At 43.9% G+C, this 18,199-nt stretch overlaps 1 protein-coding gene across 5 annotated transcripts; it reads left to right on the top strand.

Annotated features, from left to right (window-relative positions):
- The first annotated feature begins 5,501 nt into the window (after nt 1-5,501).
- On the top strand, nt 5,502-17,809 carry YPEL5 (yippee like 5). 5 transcript variants are annotated; one of them, XM_066316318.1, is made up of 7 exons: nt 5,502-5,632; nt 8,700-8,833; nt 8,931-8,992; nt 9,165-9,320; nt 10,068-10,174; nt 13,910-14,082; nt 15,673-17,809. In XM_066316318.1, the coding sequence occupies exons 6-7, from the start codon at nt 13,942-13,944 to the stop codon at nt 15,895-15,897; spliced, it is 366 nt and encodes a 121-aa protein (XP_066172415.1). In that variant the 5' UTR covers nt 5,502-5,632; nt 8,700-8,833; nt 8,931-8,992; nt 9,165-9,320; nt 10,068-10,174; nt 13,910-13,941; the 3' UTR covers nt 15,898-17,809. The 5 variants fall into 5 exon arrangements, with proteins under 5 accessions (XP_066172415.1, XP_066172416.1, XP_066172417.1 ...); XM_066316319.1 differs by lacking the exon at nt 10,068-10,174; XM_066316320.1 differs by lacking the exons at nt 9,165-9,320; nt 10,068-10,174.
- Nucleotides 17,810-18,199: the final 390 nt, after the last annotated feature.

The raw sequence follows: 18,199 nt of genomic DNA, 5'->3' as shown, positions 1-18,199 counted from the left end.
GCCTTTTTCACTCTGCTCCCTCTGAATAATCCTTGATAAATGTCTTTGGGTAGATATCTGTGAAGGATATCCAAAAGAGAGTAGTAAGCCTAGAGTGGAGCTGGTTGTTTTCCTTTAAACTGGCTCACCTTTGACACTTAGAAGTGTGCCTCCAAAGCAGGGGGTGGTACTGTTAAAAGACTGAATGGGATACTGAATCAGCTTCAAGACCTTTGAGGAAATGCTGTTGACTGAGGCTGGGAAACTCCACCCAGAGCTCCAGGAACAGCGAATGGAAAAGTCTGACAATACTACAAAGATTCCTTCTCACTCTGCTGTCTGCAAAGCGACAATTGTTACAAACCAGTTTCATCTCCTGGTAAGTGCAACTAAAACCGAAATAGTTATGGGAATTCATCTGGGCCTCAGGTGTGCGTACATTTATGTATTCTCAAGTTAGAAGATTCCTCTGATTATATAAAAAAACCCAGCAATCCAGCACAGGCATTAAAGTGTCCAGTTCTGTACAGGCTCTGAATGTCTCTGCATGGGGCCCTTTCTAGCCCAATCTGTCTTTGTTCTCACCCAGAGCTCACAAACAATAGGGACAGCCCAGACTGTCTGATGAAGTCCACGTGCAATGGAGTAGCTGCTCTCCCCTGAACAGTTTATCTCCTGGTAGACAGCTGTTGTGATGTTTTTCTGTGCCAAGGGAATGGTTTCATCTTTACCTTCTCGGCTGAGGATAAAAGCTCCCTTGAAATCACGTCCTATAAAATACAGGGGAGTTGGCAGCTGGCTCATTGCATCTGCTAGGTCAGTGGGGCACCACCCTATGGCGTCTTCTCTCCACTCAAACACATGTGCATCAAACCAAGCCTTTGTGTGGAGGAAGTGGCATAATCAGATGGCTGTTATCCATGAGTTGGACACCTGACAAAATTTCCTCCAAACGAAAATTATAACATATGTGATCTTGCAGAGCATTGCCACTGGACAGGATTTGTGAGACAGGACTTGCAGACTTAAACCTGAAAGTTCTCCTTATTTTATTAACTGTCATTCACTGTGGAGGACCAAAAAGAGAAAGCTTAGCAATGAAAAACCCTGCAAGACCCTTGCCCCACTGTGATATGTTTTTATCACCATCCATCCTACTTAGCAACTTTGCTTTCTTTGCTGGGGCATGGCAGTGAGGCTTGCTGCAACAGTGCCTGGCTTCAGGGGGCTCTGTGTCCTGAACTGCCGTATGCACAGCAACGGCTCCTCATCTCTGCAGGACACAGCTCTGCATTCCCTGGCACCAGGCCTGCTTACTGGCTCCATTCCTGATGTCTTAATAATCACACGGAAATTCAAAGTCCCTCTTCAGACATTAAGTACTTCCTCTGATGTGGCTCCTGGGTCTTTTGGGGTTTTACACTAAAACACCTTTTAAAATCAGGCCAACAGCTACTAGGTATGGTGACAGGGTAGTGAGACCAGCTCTGTCATTATGGAGAGGGTGTGGAGGGACTGCTTCATCACTGACCTTCATCTTTTGATGTTGAGATTAACTGTACAAATAATTTCCCTTGGCAAAAAACCACAACCATCTGAAAAAGTATCTGTAAGCAGCACTTGTGCTTGTGTCAGCTTTCAGGTGAGCCAAAAGCAGAGTCTGCTTGTGATATCAAATGAAAGACAATTACTTTTTTGTATCAGCAGGCTTACCTTATGAGAATGAAGCTGCAGACTGTATCATCTCCTCTGAAAAACACGGGCTATCAGTAGCCACTGCCAAATAACAAGAGTAGGTCGTGGGATGAACCCAGCTTTTGATGCGAGGCAAAGCTGAGAAGGCACAGAGGGGGCAGTGAGGAGTCACATTGTCTCCCAGAGAGATCACAGCCTGTAAGCCTGCCTCTGCATTTCAGCTGCCTCCTCTCTGCTGCCAGAAATCCTGGGCATGGAAGGAACAGCAATGGAAAATCCCACTGCATCATTGTCTCACCTCAGGCATGCCTGGTTTGGTAGGCTTAACTTTGCCACACAGGAATGAATCCACAAGTGTACCAAAAGATTATTAGTGGTTCTGGAAATGGAGCAGGAACAAAAACTGAGCTGTAAGTTTTTCTTTTTAAAGGGAGATATGCACAAGCAGCCCCCAAGCTCTGACACTCACAGTGGGATGCACCTAAGTCCTGCTGAATTCCACTGAAGTTTTGTCACAGGTTTTAATTAGATTAATATGTTGGCAGTTGAGTTTCACTACACAGTTCTGTCTGAGATTGTGATTAATTCCTCTGTTACACAATTCTCTCTGAAATGCTTCCTACAGAGTTGCTCACAGCACTGAAAAATGGCTTTAGATGGGGCAAATATTAAAGGTAGGTCTTACTAAGGCTGTTGGGTGTGGGCATCTCCATTTTCTCTGGTTCAATAAGTTCCACACCTAACACAGCCTTTTTTTTGCTCAGTAGTGTTGCAGAGAGGACCGGCTCCTCCAGAGTAATTTGAGCTATTGTGATATGAATCAGCTGTGGAAAAGGCCCAGGGTCTTCCCAAAAACTGGCATAAGAAGTAAAGGAACAAACTGCTGACTGCACTGCATTTCCCCATGTCAGAGGAGAATTAATTAATGTTTTCAGGCTGCTTTGAAAATTAAAAGTGCCATGTGGTACAATACTGCTGATCCTGTTTTTCACCCTGTAGCTGACACGTAGCATGTCCCTTACAAGCTAATTGGAAATTGCTTTTGGTATTTTTAGTGTTTTTCAGCAGAGCTGCTACAGCCTGCTGCTTTGTTCTATTAAACGTGCCCTACCTCACCCTCCCCTACTCCCCCTTCCTCTAAGCTCCTCTGCGAGGGAAATAAAAACATCAGTCCCTGGCACCATCTGTCAAGCACAGGCTAATCCATTCTCTGCTTGTCTCATGGTCAATTTGGTTTCTCTCTGATTGGTACAGCTACCCTTCTTATTGCTGAGAATTTAATTCTATTCATGGGTTTGGGCTTTGCTTTGTTTTCATGGTGATATTATTGTGATGATTGCAATATTCAGACATACTCCATATGCCCAGACTGGAGAAAGGTACTTACCTGCAACCTCCCAGAAAGGCAGGGAGCACTTCTCTTCCCCTTGTAACAGAGGGAAAATGAGGCAGGAAGGACTGGCTTCCCCTGGGATGTGCGGGTCCCTCAGCAGCAGAGCTGAGCAGTGAGCTCACAGGGCCTCAGATAAGATCCAGTCACCAGTGCTGACTAAAGCACCACTGCTTTGGCTCTCTTTCTGCTCTGTTTTGGCTTTGTTTATGGTGATCTCCACGAGAGCTCTGCAGAGATGAGTAAGATGTGGACCTTTGTACAGCTCCTGTGATGAGATGGAGCAGATCCACCAGGGACACAGCTCGTGATGACCCAGAGAGGATCAGCAGCAGATCAGGTCAGCCTGTTAACAAAGAGGGCATATTAGACCAGTTATTTCCTCCATTTGCTGGAGGTAAATGGGACCCCAGGCACAGTTTTATGGCTTCCTTCTAATATTCTCAGTACTTCTGCTATCCCTGTGCCATTAACTAAGTGGTGATTGCTATCTGATGGACTGCTCTAACACCTTTCATTCCCCTTCCATGATCTAAAGAGAGGCTGATGAGAGGCCTGTGAGAAATATCAATGCTCAGCTCTGCTCAAGATCAGGCCAGAGCTGACCATACTGAAGAGATCTGATTTTCTGGAGCTCTGCCCAAAGCAAACAGCAGCTCTTAGCACACTGATGTTGACCTGTCACTGTCTACCCTCACACAGGCTGTTGTGTTCTCTTCTACTTCGTCATTTCTTCTCATAAAAGAACCCATGCAAATGACACAGGCTGAAGAACAGCTGGGTGTATAAGCATGTCCTGTGTGCTGTACATTCACAGAGATGCCCCTTTGCCTCTGTGTGAAATGACAGAAGAATCCTGGTGACTCATTCCTTCCTGCCATTACTGCAGCTCCTCTGGTGATACCACATGGATAGACCCAGGAATGAAAACACTTTCTCTAGAACAGAAATCCTTACAATGGCATGCCTTGCCCCATAGAAGGAAAATAACGCCTTTCTGCATCTCTTTGTCATAACCAACAACTCAAAAGGATTTTTGTTCATTATATTTTGTCCAAGACCACTATTTGCCAAGGAGGCAGTCTATGAGGGCTTAAAACCGGCAAGCAACTGATAGCTCTTGCAAACAATGGCCAAGAAAGGCCACACTTTGCCTCATTCTCCTCTGATCTTTCATCTACATAGTGAGCAGTGTTTAAGGTACCCCACAAAGATTTCAATGTGAATGGCCTGAAAGTCTGCAAGCAGCATGAGTCACAGTTTCACTGAAGTGGGGATGTTGCCAAAAGTCATCTCTGCGCCTTTGTACACCTCCAAACCTCACAGGGCCCCATGGTGTGGTGAGGTTGGCAGCCAGGGCAGGCCAAATCCCAATAATGCAGGTTCCTGGAGACAGGACTTCCCTTCCTCCTAGCCAGGTCTACGGCAATGTGCTCTAGGGGTGCAGGGAGGTGTTGGGTGTTTCTGGGATTCAGCTCCTCTAAGAGTGGGAATTTCTGCCAGGCTGTGAGGGAGGCAAAGGGGTCTGGGAGGCTGGTAGAGGGGCAGCGGAGAGCACCAGGCTCAGGGCAGCGGCTGCAGGTACCTGGAAAATGGAACTTGGCAGGTGGGGAAGGGCTGAGTGCTGCCTAAGGCTCCAGCTTTAGCTCTGACACTGGCTCAGGCCTGGCTCCATCTCCAACTCTGGCCCTGACACCAGCCCCTCCAACAGCTGGGCTGCAGCCCTGAGCACTGCCTGAGCCCTGTCCTCACCACTGGTGGGAGTGCTGTGCTCAGTTCTGGGCCTCTCACTTTAGAAAGGACATTGAGGTGCTGGAGTGTGGCCAGCAGTGGGCAAAAACGCTTGTGAAGGGTCTAGAAAACACGTCTTGTGAGCAATGGCTGAGGGAGCTGGGGTTGTTCAGCCTGAAGGAGAGCCCACTGCTCTCCACAGTTACCTGAGGGGAAGGATGCTGTAGGGAGGGGGGGCCGGCCTTCCGTGAGCTGTCTGCAGTGACAGGACCAGAGGAAATGGCCTCGAACTGAGAGAGCAGACATTCAGATTAGACAAAAAATAATAGTCATTGTTAGAGCGGTGAGGCATTGGAACAGGCTGTCCAGGGAGGTCACCACCCCTGAAGGTGCTTAAGAGGCTCCTGGACACGGTGCAGCGCGGTGTGGTTTAATGATTTAAGGGTTACCGTGGTAGTGCTGAATGGACGATCGGACTAGACGATCTTAAAGGTCTCCTCCAGCCTTGCTGATTAGGTGACTCTGTGGTTCTGTAATTCTGTAACTCTATAACTGCGCGGTGCCGTGACGCCGTGACTCCGTGACCCGGCGTGCCCCGCCGCGCGCGGCCGCGAGCCGACCCGGGGCGGGGCCTCGAGCGAGCGGCAGGGGCGGAGCCTCCGCGGCACCGAGGGGCGGGGCCGGGGCGGGGCCTGGCCGCGCTGATGGACAGGCGGGGCGGTGCCTCGGCGGGGCGGAGCCGGGCGGCCGATCGGGAGCGCAGGGGCCGTGGAGGGCGGGGGAGACACCGGGTACGAAGCCGCCACCGCCGCCGCCGCCGCCGCTCCCCGGCACCAGGTAACCGCGCGGGGGCCGCGCCCGCCCCGCGCTACCCGGGGAGACCGGGGCGGCTGGGGAGGGAGGTGGCGACCGCCGCTCCGCGCCGCGGCGCTGTGTCTGTCGGGCCGCGGCGGAGCCCCGGGCGAGCCGCTCCGGTCCGGTCCGGAGGCGGACGCGGAGAGGGGCAGCGGCCGGCCCTGCCTGACCCGGTGCGTTACCCGGCGCCGCCACAAAGCATCGGCCTTCCCCAGCGCGTCCCTTCCTCCGTCAGCGTCTCCCAGCGCCGCCCAGCCTTCCCGGCGGGGGCCGGCACCGAGCACCCCCTCCCCGTCGCCGCCGACACAACTTCCTCCCCCGGCCCCGCACCGAGCAACTTTTCGGGCCGGTTCTTTGCGGAGCCCCTGGCGGGTGGGCGCGGGGCCGTGTCCGGGCCCGGTGCGGGAGCGGGGGCGGCTCGGGGATCGGGGGCGGCGGTGGGCCCCAGGCACGGCCCCTCGGTGCGGCGGAGGCGGCGGCGGTGCCTGCCCGTCAGCTGTTTCCTGCTGTTTGTTGTCAGGGCTCCTGCTGGCCCGGCGGCGGGGGGGGGACGGGACGAGCCGGGCCGGCCCCGGTTGGCTGCGCGCGCCCCCGTGACGGGCCGGGCCGGGCCGGGGAACGCCCCCGCGCGCGCGCGGCTTTGTGTGTGCGCGACCCCGGCACCGGCGGCCCCGCAGCGCCCGGCCGCGGGGCTTGAGCCGCCCGGCCCCGCCGCACGGCGGTGGCAGAGCCGCGGGGCGCAGCGCCCCTCTGCCCGGGCCAAGGTGCCGCTCGCTGAGCGCCGGCCGGCGGAGCGGCCCCGTGTCCCCGGCGGACAGGTGCCTCCCGCGGGGAGCTGTCACACATCCAGCCCTGATGATCGTGTGCTTTGGGGAGGTGCTCGCGGCTCGCTCAGCAGCGAGGCGCATTCGCCTGCCAGCGCTTAGGTTGGGGTTTTCCCCGTGGAAGTATGGTACTCCCAGGGAGCTGAAATATTCTGCCGGCGCTTTCCTGGTCTGGAAAGGGTCTAAGTCGAAGCAAAAATGAACGTGAAGATTGGTGTGTGTCTGCTTCATTTGTTACTCTGTGCACAGCTCTCAGCTGTACTGTGCAAGCAGATGTAGATTAGATTAATCCAGCGTGTTTATTTAAGAACCAAGGGCGTGTTTTCGACTGATATCGCAGTAGAATCTAATAAAATATTTGTCTTTGGTTTCTTTAAATAATAAACACGGATTTAGGGTTATATTGAGGGAATAACAAAGCAAGTACACACGGTCTTCTGAGAGAGAAACAGGGCAGGGCTCTTTCGAAAGTGCTATCACAGAACAAGTCTTGGTGTCAGCAGCGAATGGCTCTAGATTAACCATTAGCTTAACTAATGTTTATGGCTGATGGCTGAAAGGGAGGGAACTTGCTCCCCGGTTGTAAACATTCCCTCACGTGACTGTATGTAACTGCTGTATATATAATCCTGGATATATTTCTATATAGAGCCGCATTCTAGATGGCTGAATTCAAGTCCCGTGCGTGACAAACAAAACTGTCAGTTTTTAAGTGCTGCTTTCTTTTTCTAAAGTAGTCTTTAAATATACTATTTGGAGGCTTTTGTCATCTGCTACTTTCACTTCCGTAGTTACGGAAATACTTAGAGATGCGGAGCTTATTGTTTGTATGTAGATTTTGGTAATGACGAGTGAGTTTTAAGTGTGGTTGCCAAGTGTGTGAGGACAAATGAAACTGCATCTCAAAGCCCAGCAGAGAAGATTACAAGAATGGGCTGGATTTGTTACTTGTCACAGGCTGAGAGCTGTATACATACTTATGTATCTGTATTTATCGTGGTAATCGTCACGAGCTTGAAGGGATGCAGTCCCAGACAGGTCATTGGTTCATGTTTGTTTACTACCATTTGACCTGTGTTGAAATCTTGGGTTGCTCAGCTCTCACTGAAATACGTAATTCCCTTAAGCAAGATTTAACTTAAAAATCACTTGCTAAATGAAATAGACGGTGTAGGTGCAGATGAAATGCCTGTACACTGTGGATGTTTGCTAGCAAACATTTTGGACCCTTTACCTACGCTTAGGACCTTTCTAGTTAATTAAAAAATCTCTTGATGACGTGCACTTAGTATATTAGCATCCTTTCTGCCAGCTGCATGTCACTGGTTTGGATGATGGTTGTCTTTACACCATTTCTTAAAAGCTTGTTTATGGGATGTCATTTATAATGGCTCTGAAATCAGTGATGTCTTTGAATGAAATTTTGTATCATTTCAGCACTAAAATTAATGAAAACAGAAAATGCGTAGTTTAGCTTTCAGAAAGTTGCAGAATGGATTCGTAGACAAAAGTTGTCTCAACAGCTTAACTATAAGAATAGATTTATTACAAAACAAGGAAATACAGCTTTCTTTAAAACAATGGAGTAATTGGGAAAGGAAAAGGAGGAAAATGATGGGAAAAATAAACAGGGAGACAGATCTAGTTGCTGGTTTTGGACTCTCTGTAGTGGTGGGAAAGAAAATTAATCTGAGTCTGATACCACTTGTAAACTAATACTTTTGTATGTTATCTAGCAAGAGTATTGTGAGGGTTTAAGTTACTCTGTGGGAGATGCTGAGATAGGGGGTCTGTATGAGAAAAAAACACCTATCTGTGTGGCTCTGCTCTCTGTAAATGTGAAACAAAGTACCCTGGATTAGTGTTTGAGTGCACCAATGTGACATATACAAATTTAAATGCCAGTATCCCAGCGCTCACCTTACCTAGGAAAAAGTCCAGTGTGCAATAGGAAATGATACTACTGCAACCTGCAATACAAAATTACATTGCTGCCACTTGCACAAGGGTGTTTTCATCCTGCAAGGCAGCCTCTTGTTGGCGGGTGCTGTGCCCTGCATCTGGGTACAGCTTCCATTGCTTTGCCAAAGCCTCTTCTGTCATTGGACTGTATTAAGTTCCTTTTACAGTTTGCTACAGTAGCTGGATGGTTCAAAAGAGCACGGTATGCTGTTCAGTTTCTCTCCACATTTGGCTACATGTGGTGGTTTCAATTCTGCATGTAGGCAGAGGCCAGGCCCTGTTTACTTGGACAGTCGCAGAAGTTGGTGGCGGGCACTGAATCTCCGAGCTCCTAAGAGACTGACCACATGTGTATTTTCGGATATGCCACCACCTGTGAGCATGGGAACCTGGGAAGGTAAGGAGCACATTTTATTTTTTCCTTTATGATTCTTTAATGTGTGGTCTTGTGCAGCTGTGCTAAGAATTCTCTTCCTCTTTTGTCCATCTCTGAGATGAGAAGAGGAAGCTGAAGCCCAGTTCCTGAGATGCAATGAAGTTTCATCTTGATTCCAGGGTAAGTACGTCTTGAGAATGTTTCAGTGTGCTTGGGGGAATGCAAAACCCTTTCTCAAAGGGTAGAGAATTCTTACTTGTTCACAGAGGAAAATGTATTTGGTTGGTAAAATGGTGAAAGAGAGGCGGTGGCAGTTTTTTGTCCTTTAACTAGCAGCTGTTCTCTGTTGTAGATGTGAACGCAGTAGATGGTGCTGAAGCAACACTGAGGCTCCTCCTGTGAAATGTCCACAGTCCAGTGTGTATAGAGAAAGTGCTTGCTGGCTCTCCCAAGTGTTGACGGTCCTGTGTCTTCAAGAGATGCATTCCAGGACAAGCAAACACTGACTGTTAGTTTTAAAGATGTTAATAAATAATTCTTTGTGTTATTTTTTCATTCTTTATTGATGGTGAAGGTAGGCAGATGAGGTAGTACAAATACCAGTGAGGTGGTGTTTCAGGTGTTTTTGGGTGTGTCTGCAGATAGTGGTCAAATTTAAGCAGTTAAATGTCAACCCTTTGATATGGTTGTTGCTCAGTTTTGCTGAAATCAGCACTGGAAGTGTTTGTGGAGTTTGGGAGCTACTGCTGTGGGAATACACAGTAGCCACAGTACTTGTGTTTCCTGTCTGTCCATGCACTCACTCACTGGAAGAAGCATGCAGGGAGGAAGTCTTTCACAGTGTGATTAAGAAGTGGTATCAAGGTTTATGCTGTCAGAATAATGTACTGTCAAAATCATGCAGTGTCAGCAGGCCAGGTAATATCATTCATTGCTCTCCTAAAGGTCCTCTCGGGAGGGTGGTCAGAGTGCTGAATAATGGCAGTGTCATCATCTCTCAGTTCATGAAGTACCCCTCTCTTGGAACTGGGGAGATTTGGCAAGCAATAGATTCTTTATATCTCATTAAGGAAAGTAAATAAGTCTGCCTTTCGTACATTGCAGCCGTTCATTTACTGTAATGACTTGTGTTTGGTAATTTACATGAAGGCAGAAGCACTAGAGCTTCATTATTGATACATACCCAGTAAAGAATGCATAGCTGATTTTAAAAGGGAAATCATGGGCCAAAAAAAAAAATCTGTTCTTTCCTCAGCGTTTGGTTTTGTGAATAACCAAGAATAACCCTGTCCACTACTTCTGAAAATTCTGCTGGTACGATGATGGAATTGGTGGGATACAGTAGTGTCACTTTCTGGAGCTGTAAGTAGCACTGGGAAACCTGACTGGTTTTCTGGACCAGTGGAAGTTATTTTCTGGGGTTTTAAGTGTAAATAGTGAATGAATGGCCAAGTGCACTTATAGTATTTTCCTCCTGCTATTTGGAGAATCTTAAGCTATAGAAACGCTTTTATGTTTCACAATTCTTTGGCTGTTCCTCATTTAAGAGAGCCTTCCCACTGCCTATCAGAGCTGCCTATAAGTGGCTTTTTCAGATCATTTATGCATGTGTGAACATAAATAGACGCCCGCACCTTTTCGATTGGTACTGAAACTATAGGGAAAAAAATCTGCACAGTTAACTTGGGTGACTTTGTACACACCACTTCTCTTTGTAAGGGGCAGGAGCCCGAGAGCAATGGAAAATTGCTTTCCCTTTGTTCTGTTGTGCTTCTGGTTTTTTCCTGTGTGCAGTAAGTGTACCCTACAGTATTCAGCATGCTTACATAAGGAGAGAGGAGTCTTTATCCACAGCAAGCACCTTCTGATTTGGTCTTGTAAGTGAACACCATGTTTTTATCTTGGGGGAAGAAGAAGGAAGGGGAGAGCGTGAAATGATTCCAAGCTGAAATTAGTTTCTCTATTTTACAGGAGAGGGAAAAAAAGCAAAATGTCCATGTTAGGCTTTTTAGAAAATTCATGATAAAGTGTGGCATTTTAAGTCTGCATTACTAGCAGTCATTTTGTAATTTTTTTCCTACTTTTTACTGTGAGCAGTAACATAAAGACTAATGTAAGCTGAGTTTTTATCATGCTTCAGCTTGGGCCCTTACAAATTCATTGAATTCAACAATCAGAACTGAGGTCAGAGGTAGGTGTAGCCTCCTTGGTATTTTGGCTGAAGTCTACCAGGTGGTAGTTGAGTGTAGAGGTTACTTTGAAAAAGTTAGACACTCTAGTAATCTTACAGTATTTTAGTAGTTTTTTAAGAAAACGTACAGAAAATCGACATTGTTTTGAATGTTATGGTGCTGACTGTAGAATTTAACTTTCTAATTTTTTTAATGTGTATTACTTCAAGAATATACATTTCCTTATGAACTGTATTCTGAAAAAATGTGTTCTGGTACCAGTTGATTTGTTAGATTCTGCTGCGACTTTAGGCTTGTTAAGGTGACATAAATAAGTGAGGATTTTAGGTCTTGTATTACTAGGCAGATTTTTCAGCCTTATGTCTTTGAATATATTTATTTATGCCTTTTTTTTTTTTTATGTTTGAGATTTTGGGGACTCAAGACTTCAGTCTATGCCATAATGCCATATCCAGAAGTAATACGTTTGTATGTTGCTGTGACTTCTAATTTGCTTGTTAGAATTGCACTTGTGCTCCCTTCTGAAGTATTTGATTTCCATTTTTAGCGTCTCTGGGCTACTGCTTTTCTGAGGCTACGGACATAAATTATTATTTTAGGCAGGTGATCCACTTGCATTTGAAGTGTTCAGGTGCATTTTTCAAAATGCCATGCTGTGCAGGGTCAGTCTGTCTAAAGGATCTGATCTGGACACCAAGCTCTTGCGTTGCTCTTGGTGAGATAGAGGCTGGTTTGGATTTATGTTACGTTACCTTCTAAAAATATTGACAGGGTGGACATTGTGTTTACTCTGAAAGAAATACTCCTTTGGATGCTGATTCCTCATTTACTGTAAGTTACCATCACTTAATTGTTTAGAATCCACAATACAATCAGCACAAAGATAACATTATCCAAAATTAGGAGGGATGGCGCGTGGACCTAGGCCAAGCGCCTTATGGGCATATCTGTTACAATTGCCATAATTGCTTGTATTCATGGCTTCTTCTGGCTGGGGACTTCGACTGATACTTGTTTAATCACACTTATTGTCTCTTGATTTTCTTTCGTTCTGTCACTATTCACATTTTAATTTTTTTCGCCTTTGCTTGCTAGGACAGATAAAGGCATATTCGAAAGGTATAAAGCTTAGAGAAATCTAAATGAAAATGCTTTCTGTATTTTGAGCGGAGTAACACCTCTCAGAGCTGTTTTATTTATCCTTTTGAAGAAGAGAAATGAGTATTACATCACCTTTAAAAGGAAGAGTTATGACATTGCTTTTAATTTTTATGTATCCTTCAGATGGGATACAGAAGATTAATAGTGATTTGAACAATCTGAAGGTAAGGAACCTGAGCTAAAATCACTCTGTTCAATATTAGGAACCCTTTTTGTTGCCTCACATTTTAAGAAAACAAAGTGTGAAATAATGATTTTTTTTTCCCAATTGCTTTATGTCAATGACTTCTGATACTTAGATGTAAAAATGGTGTGTTAAGTTCTGTGTGTGCAGGTACAAGTTTTAGTCCATTTGCTTTGTGCATGTCAAGAGAAAGCTTTAAGAAACTGATCCTCTAAAACTTGAAATGAGTTTAAATTAGGTATTTGTGCTTCTTCATGGTGTTTGACTTAGAATATTCAATTAGATGTGCATTAAATTTGATTTACTTCTCTATGAATGGCAGTCTCCTGCTCTGAAAAGTAAAACCCACGCAATTCTAATATTGCAGTGTGTCAGATTTACTTTGCATTGCTCTGTATGACAAAAGCAGAGACAATGCATTTTTCTGACTCTACATTGAGGTATAAATGGAGGTACATTTAACTTGTTTAACTAGAAGTTTAGTTATAAAACTTCTGCAGTTGAAAGGGAAATAACATGACAAAGGAATTAAATTATGGTGTTATCTCATCCTTCGTGATTTAAGTTTTTGGGTATACGTTCTATGCCTACTCACTAGTTAACTTTGAGTAACTTATGTTAGTTGGTGTGAAGCTGATGAGACACTTTAATTTTCCTAAGTAGTGAAGAGACTGATTTATCAGGCACTTCAGGTCATCTCCTACGAAGATTTTTAGCTCTGTTCTTTTTCTCATTGCAGTTGCTGAGGTATTTTAGTGATGAGGCTTTGGAAATACCTTGAATAAATGACACAGTATTTTGTGTTTGGATTAGACAACTTTTGTTGTATATATTTGTATATAAAACTGTCTGGTGTAAAGACTGGGTGGATTGTTTATTATGTGAAAGAGCATCCACATCTTCCCTGTATTGGTGTGTATATGAAACAAAGAAGTGTCAAGTCAAATACAGCAGCCAGGGTGCTATACCAGCATTCTAGGTGGTGGTGTTGTGTGATCATGTGTCATAAATTGTGCAAAGCTATGGGGAAGTGACATAATAAATATGTATTATAAAAAGTGGGGGTGACTTGGGAAAATTAAGCTATAATTGTCTTGGTGACTCAGTGTAATTCTCAGTGCTTCATTTCTTAGTGCTGACTAAGATGAGTGAGTTGTTGGGAATGTACTGAAATAGAATTTCAGTTTTGTGTTAAAGGAAGGGGAAGCTTCTGAGTTTAGGAACTGTAGAGGCCAGTAGGGGGTCTGCAAAAGTCTGAACTGTAGTTTAAATATTTCTGTTTGAGTTTTTTCTCATTTAATGTAATTAATTTGTATTTGAGTCATCTTATTGGTAAAATGGTCACTTTGGGAAGGAACTTGTCTTGATGAGAGGGTGAAGGCAGACTCTGAGTTCAGTAGTTCACCAACAGAGGAATGACTTCAAGCAATCATTTACTGAACTGGTTTGAAGAATATCCTGCCATATATATATATTTATATATATATATGAGATGTTTGGGAGTTTCAATTCTTTTGCTATAATGATTTTTTTTTACATGATGTTTCTTTTTGCTTTCAGGTCTTGAGAATAAACTTACATAAGTTCTAAACATGGGAAGAATTTTTTTGGATCATATTGGTGGCACTCGCCTGTTCTCCTGCGCAAACTGCGACACGATCCTGACCAACCGCTCCGAGCTCATCTCCACTCGCTTTACAGGGGCCACAGGAAGGGCCTTTCTTTTTAACAAGGTTGGTAAGAAGCTGGAGGAATTGCTATTTACTTTTGAAAAACGAGTTTGTGGGATATGACTCTGTCATGAGGTCGAAAAAGCTTCTTGGCTAAAGTGTTGTGCAATTACTATTTTAACTTTTATTTTATTCAGCTGTCTTTGAAATCAAATTTGACATTTACTGTTGGATGGGAAACTTACCTAAATTAGTTTTGTCTGCAATACTGAAAGACTATAAAGAAGACTGTGTGTATAGAGGCATCAGGCCAAAATTGATGAAGTTTTAACTTGAGAGACTTTTGTAATATGAATCTCAAATTCACTGAGAGTATCTGGTGTCTGTCAAAGGATTCCAAAGATGTTTTCACTTTTATGCAGTTAAAGAGTCTAGATAATATTTTGTTTAATTTCTGAAATACATTTAAGTTACCAGTAGTCTGGCAACTTAAGTTGCCACAATCAATCACAATCCTTTTTACAGATAACAATGCTCTGATTTAGTTTAATCGTTTTTAATTTATCTGATTCAATAGGTTGAAATACAGAAGTCATAATTTTTGAGTGAGTTGTTGGATTATTTATTAGCCTTGCATAAAAACTTGTCCATTGGATTAACTGGAAAAATTGTGATTGTCCTTTGCTTTCTTGCAAAGTTCCTGGTCATATTGTTTTAGTTTTGTATTTTAGTATTTTGTATTGTAGTATTTTAGTTCTGTTTTTTTCTTATAAGCCATTTGGCCATGGGCAGAGTTGATAGAGACATCAATAGCATCTTAACTATGTTTTGCTGTGGAACTTTGGGTATCCTGAATCTTGCCAGTAGTGAGAGATTTATTCCTCATACAGTAAGCTCTGGATCCTGGAGTTCAGATTTTTTAATGTTAAATAGTGGGGTTTAATTACGGCAGTTTGAGTTTTTGCATTTCTGCAGTCAGAATCTGTACATTTGAAGCAGTCAGGTGCAAAGCTGAGAAAGCAGTGCAGTCTATCTCTTAGAATCTACATATCAGCAGTTTAGGTATAGTTCTGACATCAACTTTTCAGTGAACTAAAAATCGTGGTTTTGTGGTGGTGCTGCAAAAGAAGTTAAAAGTATATTTTAAGCCGCTGATACAGTACACAAAAAGGTGCATGATTCACGTCTACATTCTCAGCCACTGACCCTGGCTTTTTCTTAGGTAATTATTTCAAAAGCACCACAAGATTTTTAAGAACTACCTCTTTTCATATTTTGTTTCTGAGTTCGGGGACCTGATGATCACATCAGATCACCATGTTATGATGAAATGGGTTACATACATTACAACTGGATTAATATAAATTTACACGCTGTTCACTGTGAGTTCCTCACCCAGAGTTGAACAGAGCACTTCTGCATATTTTGTGATAGCAATCCATGTCTCTCCGTTAAAGTGTGAGGCTTTTACATTGTTGTGAAGCACATGTCTAAGGTGTTACCTTCTCACAAAAGAGACTTTGTGCACTGCAATTTTCAGTTTGTGTGCGGTGCTACGGGCTCTTTCCTTCTGACGTGCTGATAGTCGTTCAGCAGGTTTCCCGTAGGCAGACTAATGCTGTGTGTTCCCTGTGCCCTGTGTGTTTGTCCCAGGTGGTAAATCTGCAGTACAGTGAAGTTCAGGACCGGGTCATGCTCACTGGCCGCCACATGGTCCGGGATGTGAGCTGCAAGAACTGCAACAGCAAACTGGGCTGGATCTATGAGTTTGCCACTGAAGACAGCCAGCGCTACAAGGAAGGCCGCGTTATCCTGGAAAGAGCCCTGGTCCGGGAGAGCGAGGGCTTCGAGGAGCATGTTCCATCCGACAATTCCTGAAGAGGCTCCGCTCTCTCCTCAGGTTCTCTTCAATTGAAACTCAAATATAATAAAATCAACAAAAAAATCTGCTTACATACACTGTCACCTTAGCATCAGAGTCGGATACATGGACTACAAAGTGGGAAAGATTGTGAGAATATTTCAGATGGAACCTTCCTGTCTTTATTCCTTTTATATTTTATTTTCCCTCCAGGAGCTGTTTGTAGAAAGAATGTTGTGCAGATGCTGTAATTTTTTCTCTCTTTCATTTACATCTGTTAGATTTGAGATTGTATCTTAAGGTACAGTGGGCTAAAAGGAAAATATTTGCAGGATTTGTCTTTTGTTGGAGAGAAATTCAGTGAGGACTTTTTTTTCAGTTTGCACAAACCGACGTCAGCATCAAGTTATTTTAAAACTACAGATTTTTTTTTTTAAAGTATATTCCAACTTTTGGCTAAAGTTTTTAGTTAGGGTTTTGGTTTTTGGGGCTTTTTTACCCAGCCTTTTCACCTGGTTTGCTAGTTAAAGTGAAGAGATCCGAATTTGTGCTGAGTGCTAAAGGTTCAGTGTTGGTACGGCTTGGGCTGGCCCATGTGCCATATTCTTGTTGAGGTTGATTGGTAGCACAGAGCCCATTATTTCTTGTCATTCTTGACCCAAAGATGTCACCATTCCTTGTTTATTCGTGAAGTCCCATTCACCATGTAAACTGGTGTTGATTGGAAACTATTCTTGAAATAGGGCAAAACTGCTTGGCTTTTTTTAACTTTTAACAGATGTAACTTATGAGCATAGTAATAATATAAAGTAATAGCTGTCTGTTTAGTCTTGCCTTGCTTACAAATCCAGCTGTGTTTGTAATGATAGGGACCCACTGAGAAACTACTGTTTCAGTAGTCATTTTTTTCATTTCTCTACTAATCTCATTAAGTTAGACAGGGAATTGCAAATCTTAATTCTTCTTCAAGTAGCTTTCTTTAAACCCAGAACTTCCTATGTTAAACACAGCTGCTGTGTAAAAGGAGAAGATTGCCAGCATGTTTGTTCATGCGTAGAGTTATGCAATCTGCATCTCTTGAAAAGATTAACTTAAACAGCTTGTTTTCAAATGCTGCTTCTGGTGTTGAAACCTTTCAACTTTGTTGAACTTTTTTCATTGTGATGTTACATTTTTATCTTTCTGGGCAGCAGTACATGTCAGCCTAGTAGTAACTAGTGACTTGGATTCCTGCTTTGTTCTTGTAGAGGTCAGCTCTGTTTAAAACAGTGATCTTGCTTGCCTTTTTTAGCAAAAATGCTCTTCATTAACTTAACTCAAGGGTGCCCAAACACTTTCATTGTGTCTTAAGCCATAAATTAGGATCTCAAGGGCTGAAATTTATTTGAATGTTAGATATGTATGATTTCTTATCCAAGATATGAGTTGGTTGTGGTTTTTTTTCTTATTGGATAAATTGTGGTCAGTGTGAAATAAGTTACCCCACCCAGCCAAACAGATCTGGGTTCTGACCTTTCAGAGTAACTTTGATTCTCTAGCCACAGCTCCATATCTGAAACTAAGATGTGGAGGGTGACTATGCAGAGTATTTTTCTTAATTTTTTTCTTTGGTTGCCAAGTGGCAAGTTGGACACCCCTGACTTGAATCTACTGCCTCTTTCATGTAAAGGTAGCTTTGTTCTAGAAATGTCACATAGAAAGAAAACAGAGTAGATCACATACCAGAGCTGTGCTTGAATCAAGCTGCTTAAACAATAGTGTACTTGTGCCTCAAATGAATCAGTTTTTGCACTGAGTACAGTAGTACCCCATTATCTTGTACTTCTGTCCTTCACAGACCCTGGAAGCACCATTAGCATGGTTCTCTGCTGTACTTTTCTTGTACTTCTGACATTACAGTACAATAAAGTATGTTTTGTCCTGAACTGATCTTTGCTGTCCTTTGGGAGTTATTGTCATAAAATCTGTCAAACTGCATAACTCATCTTGCATTCCTTGTGTTACATTTCCACAGCACTGTGACAAGTGGTTGATGAGCATCCCTCTCTGTATAGGTGGCAAAAGAACTTTGTTGCTTTTGGAAGGTGCCAAGTAGAACTTCATGCTATCACTTGGACATTTGAAAGCCTTCAATTTACTCCTGTTAAAGAGAAAACAAAAAATGTCTCATTTAATGGAATTGTGGGTGCCAAATGTCTTTCCATGACTTTGAAAAGACAGCAAGCTAAGCAAAAATCCACCTTCTGCGAGAAACTTGAGGTTTTGGATTTTGAAATGGCTTGGGAATTAATGAATTGTGTATTATATCTGGACTTCGGT

The sequence above is a fragment of the Sylvia atricapilla genome, chromosome 3 (genome assembly GCF_009819655.1).
Source record: "Sylvia atricapilla isolate bSylAtr1 chromosome 3, bSylAtr1.pri, whole genome shotgun sequence".
Lineage (NCBI taxonomy): Eukaryota > Metazoa > Chordata > Aves > Passeriformes > Sylviidae > Sylvia > Sylvia atricapilla.
Note: the sequence above shows the minus strand (reverse complement) of the source record. Positions and strands in the feature narration are given on the sequence as shown.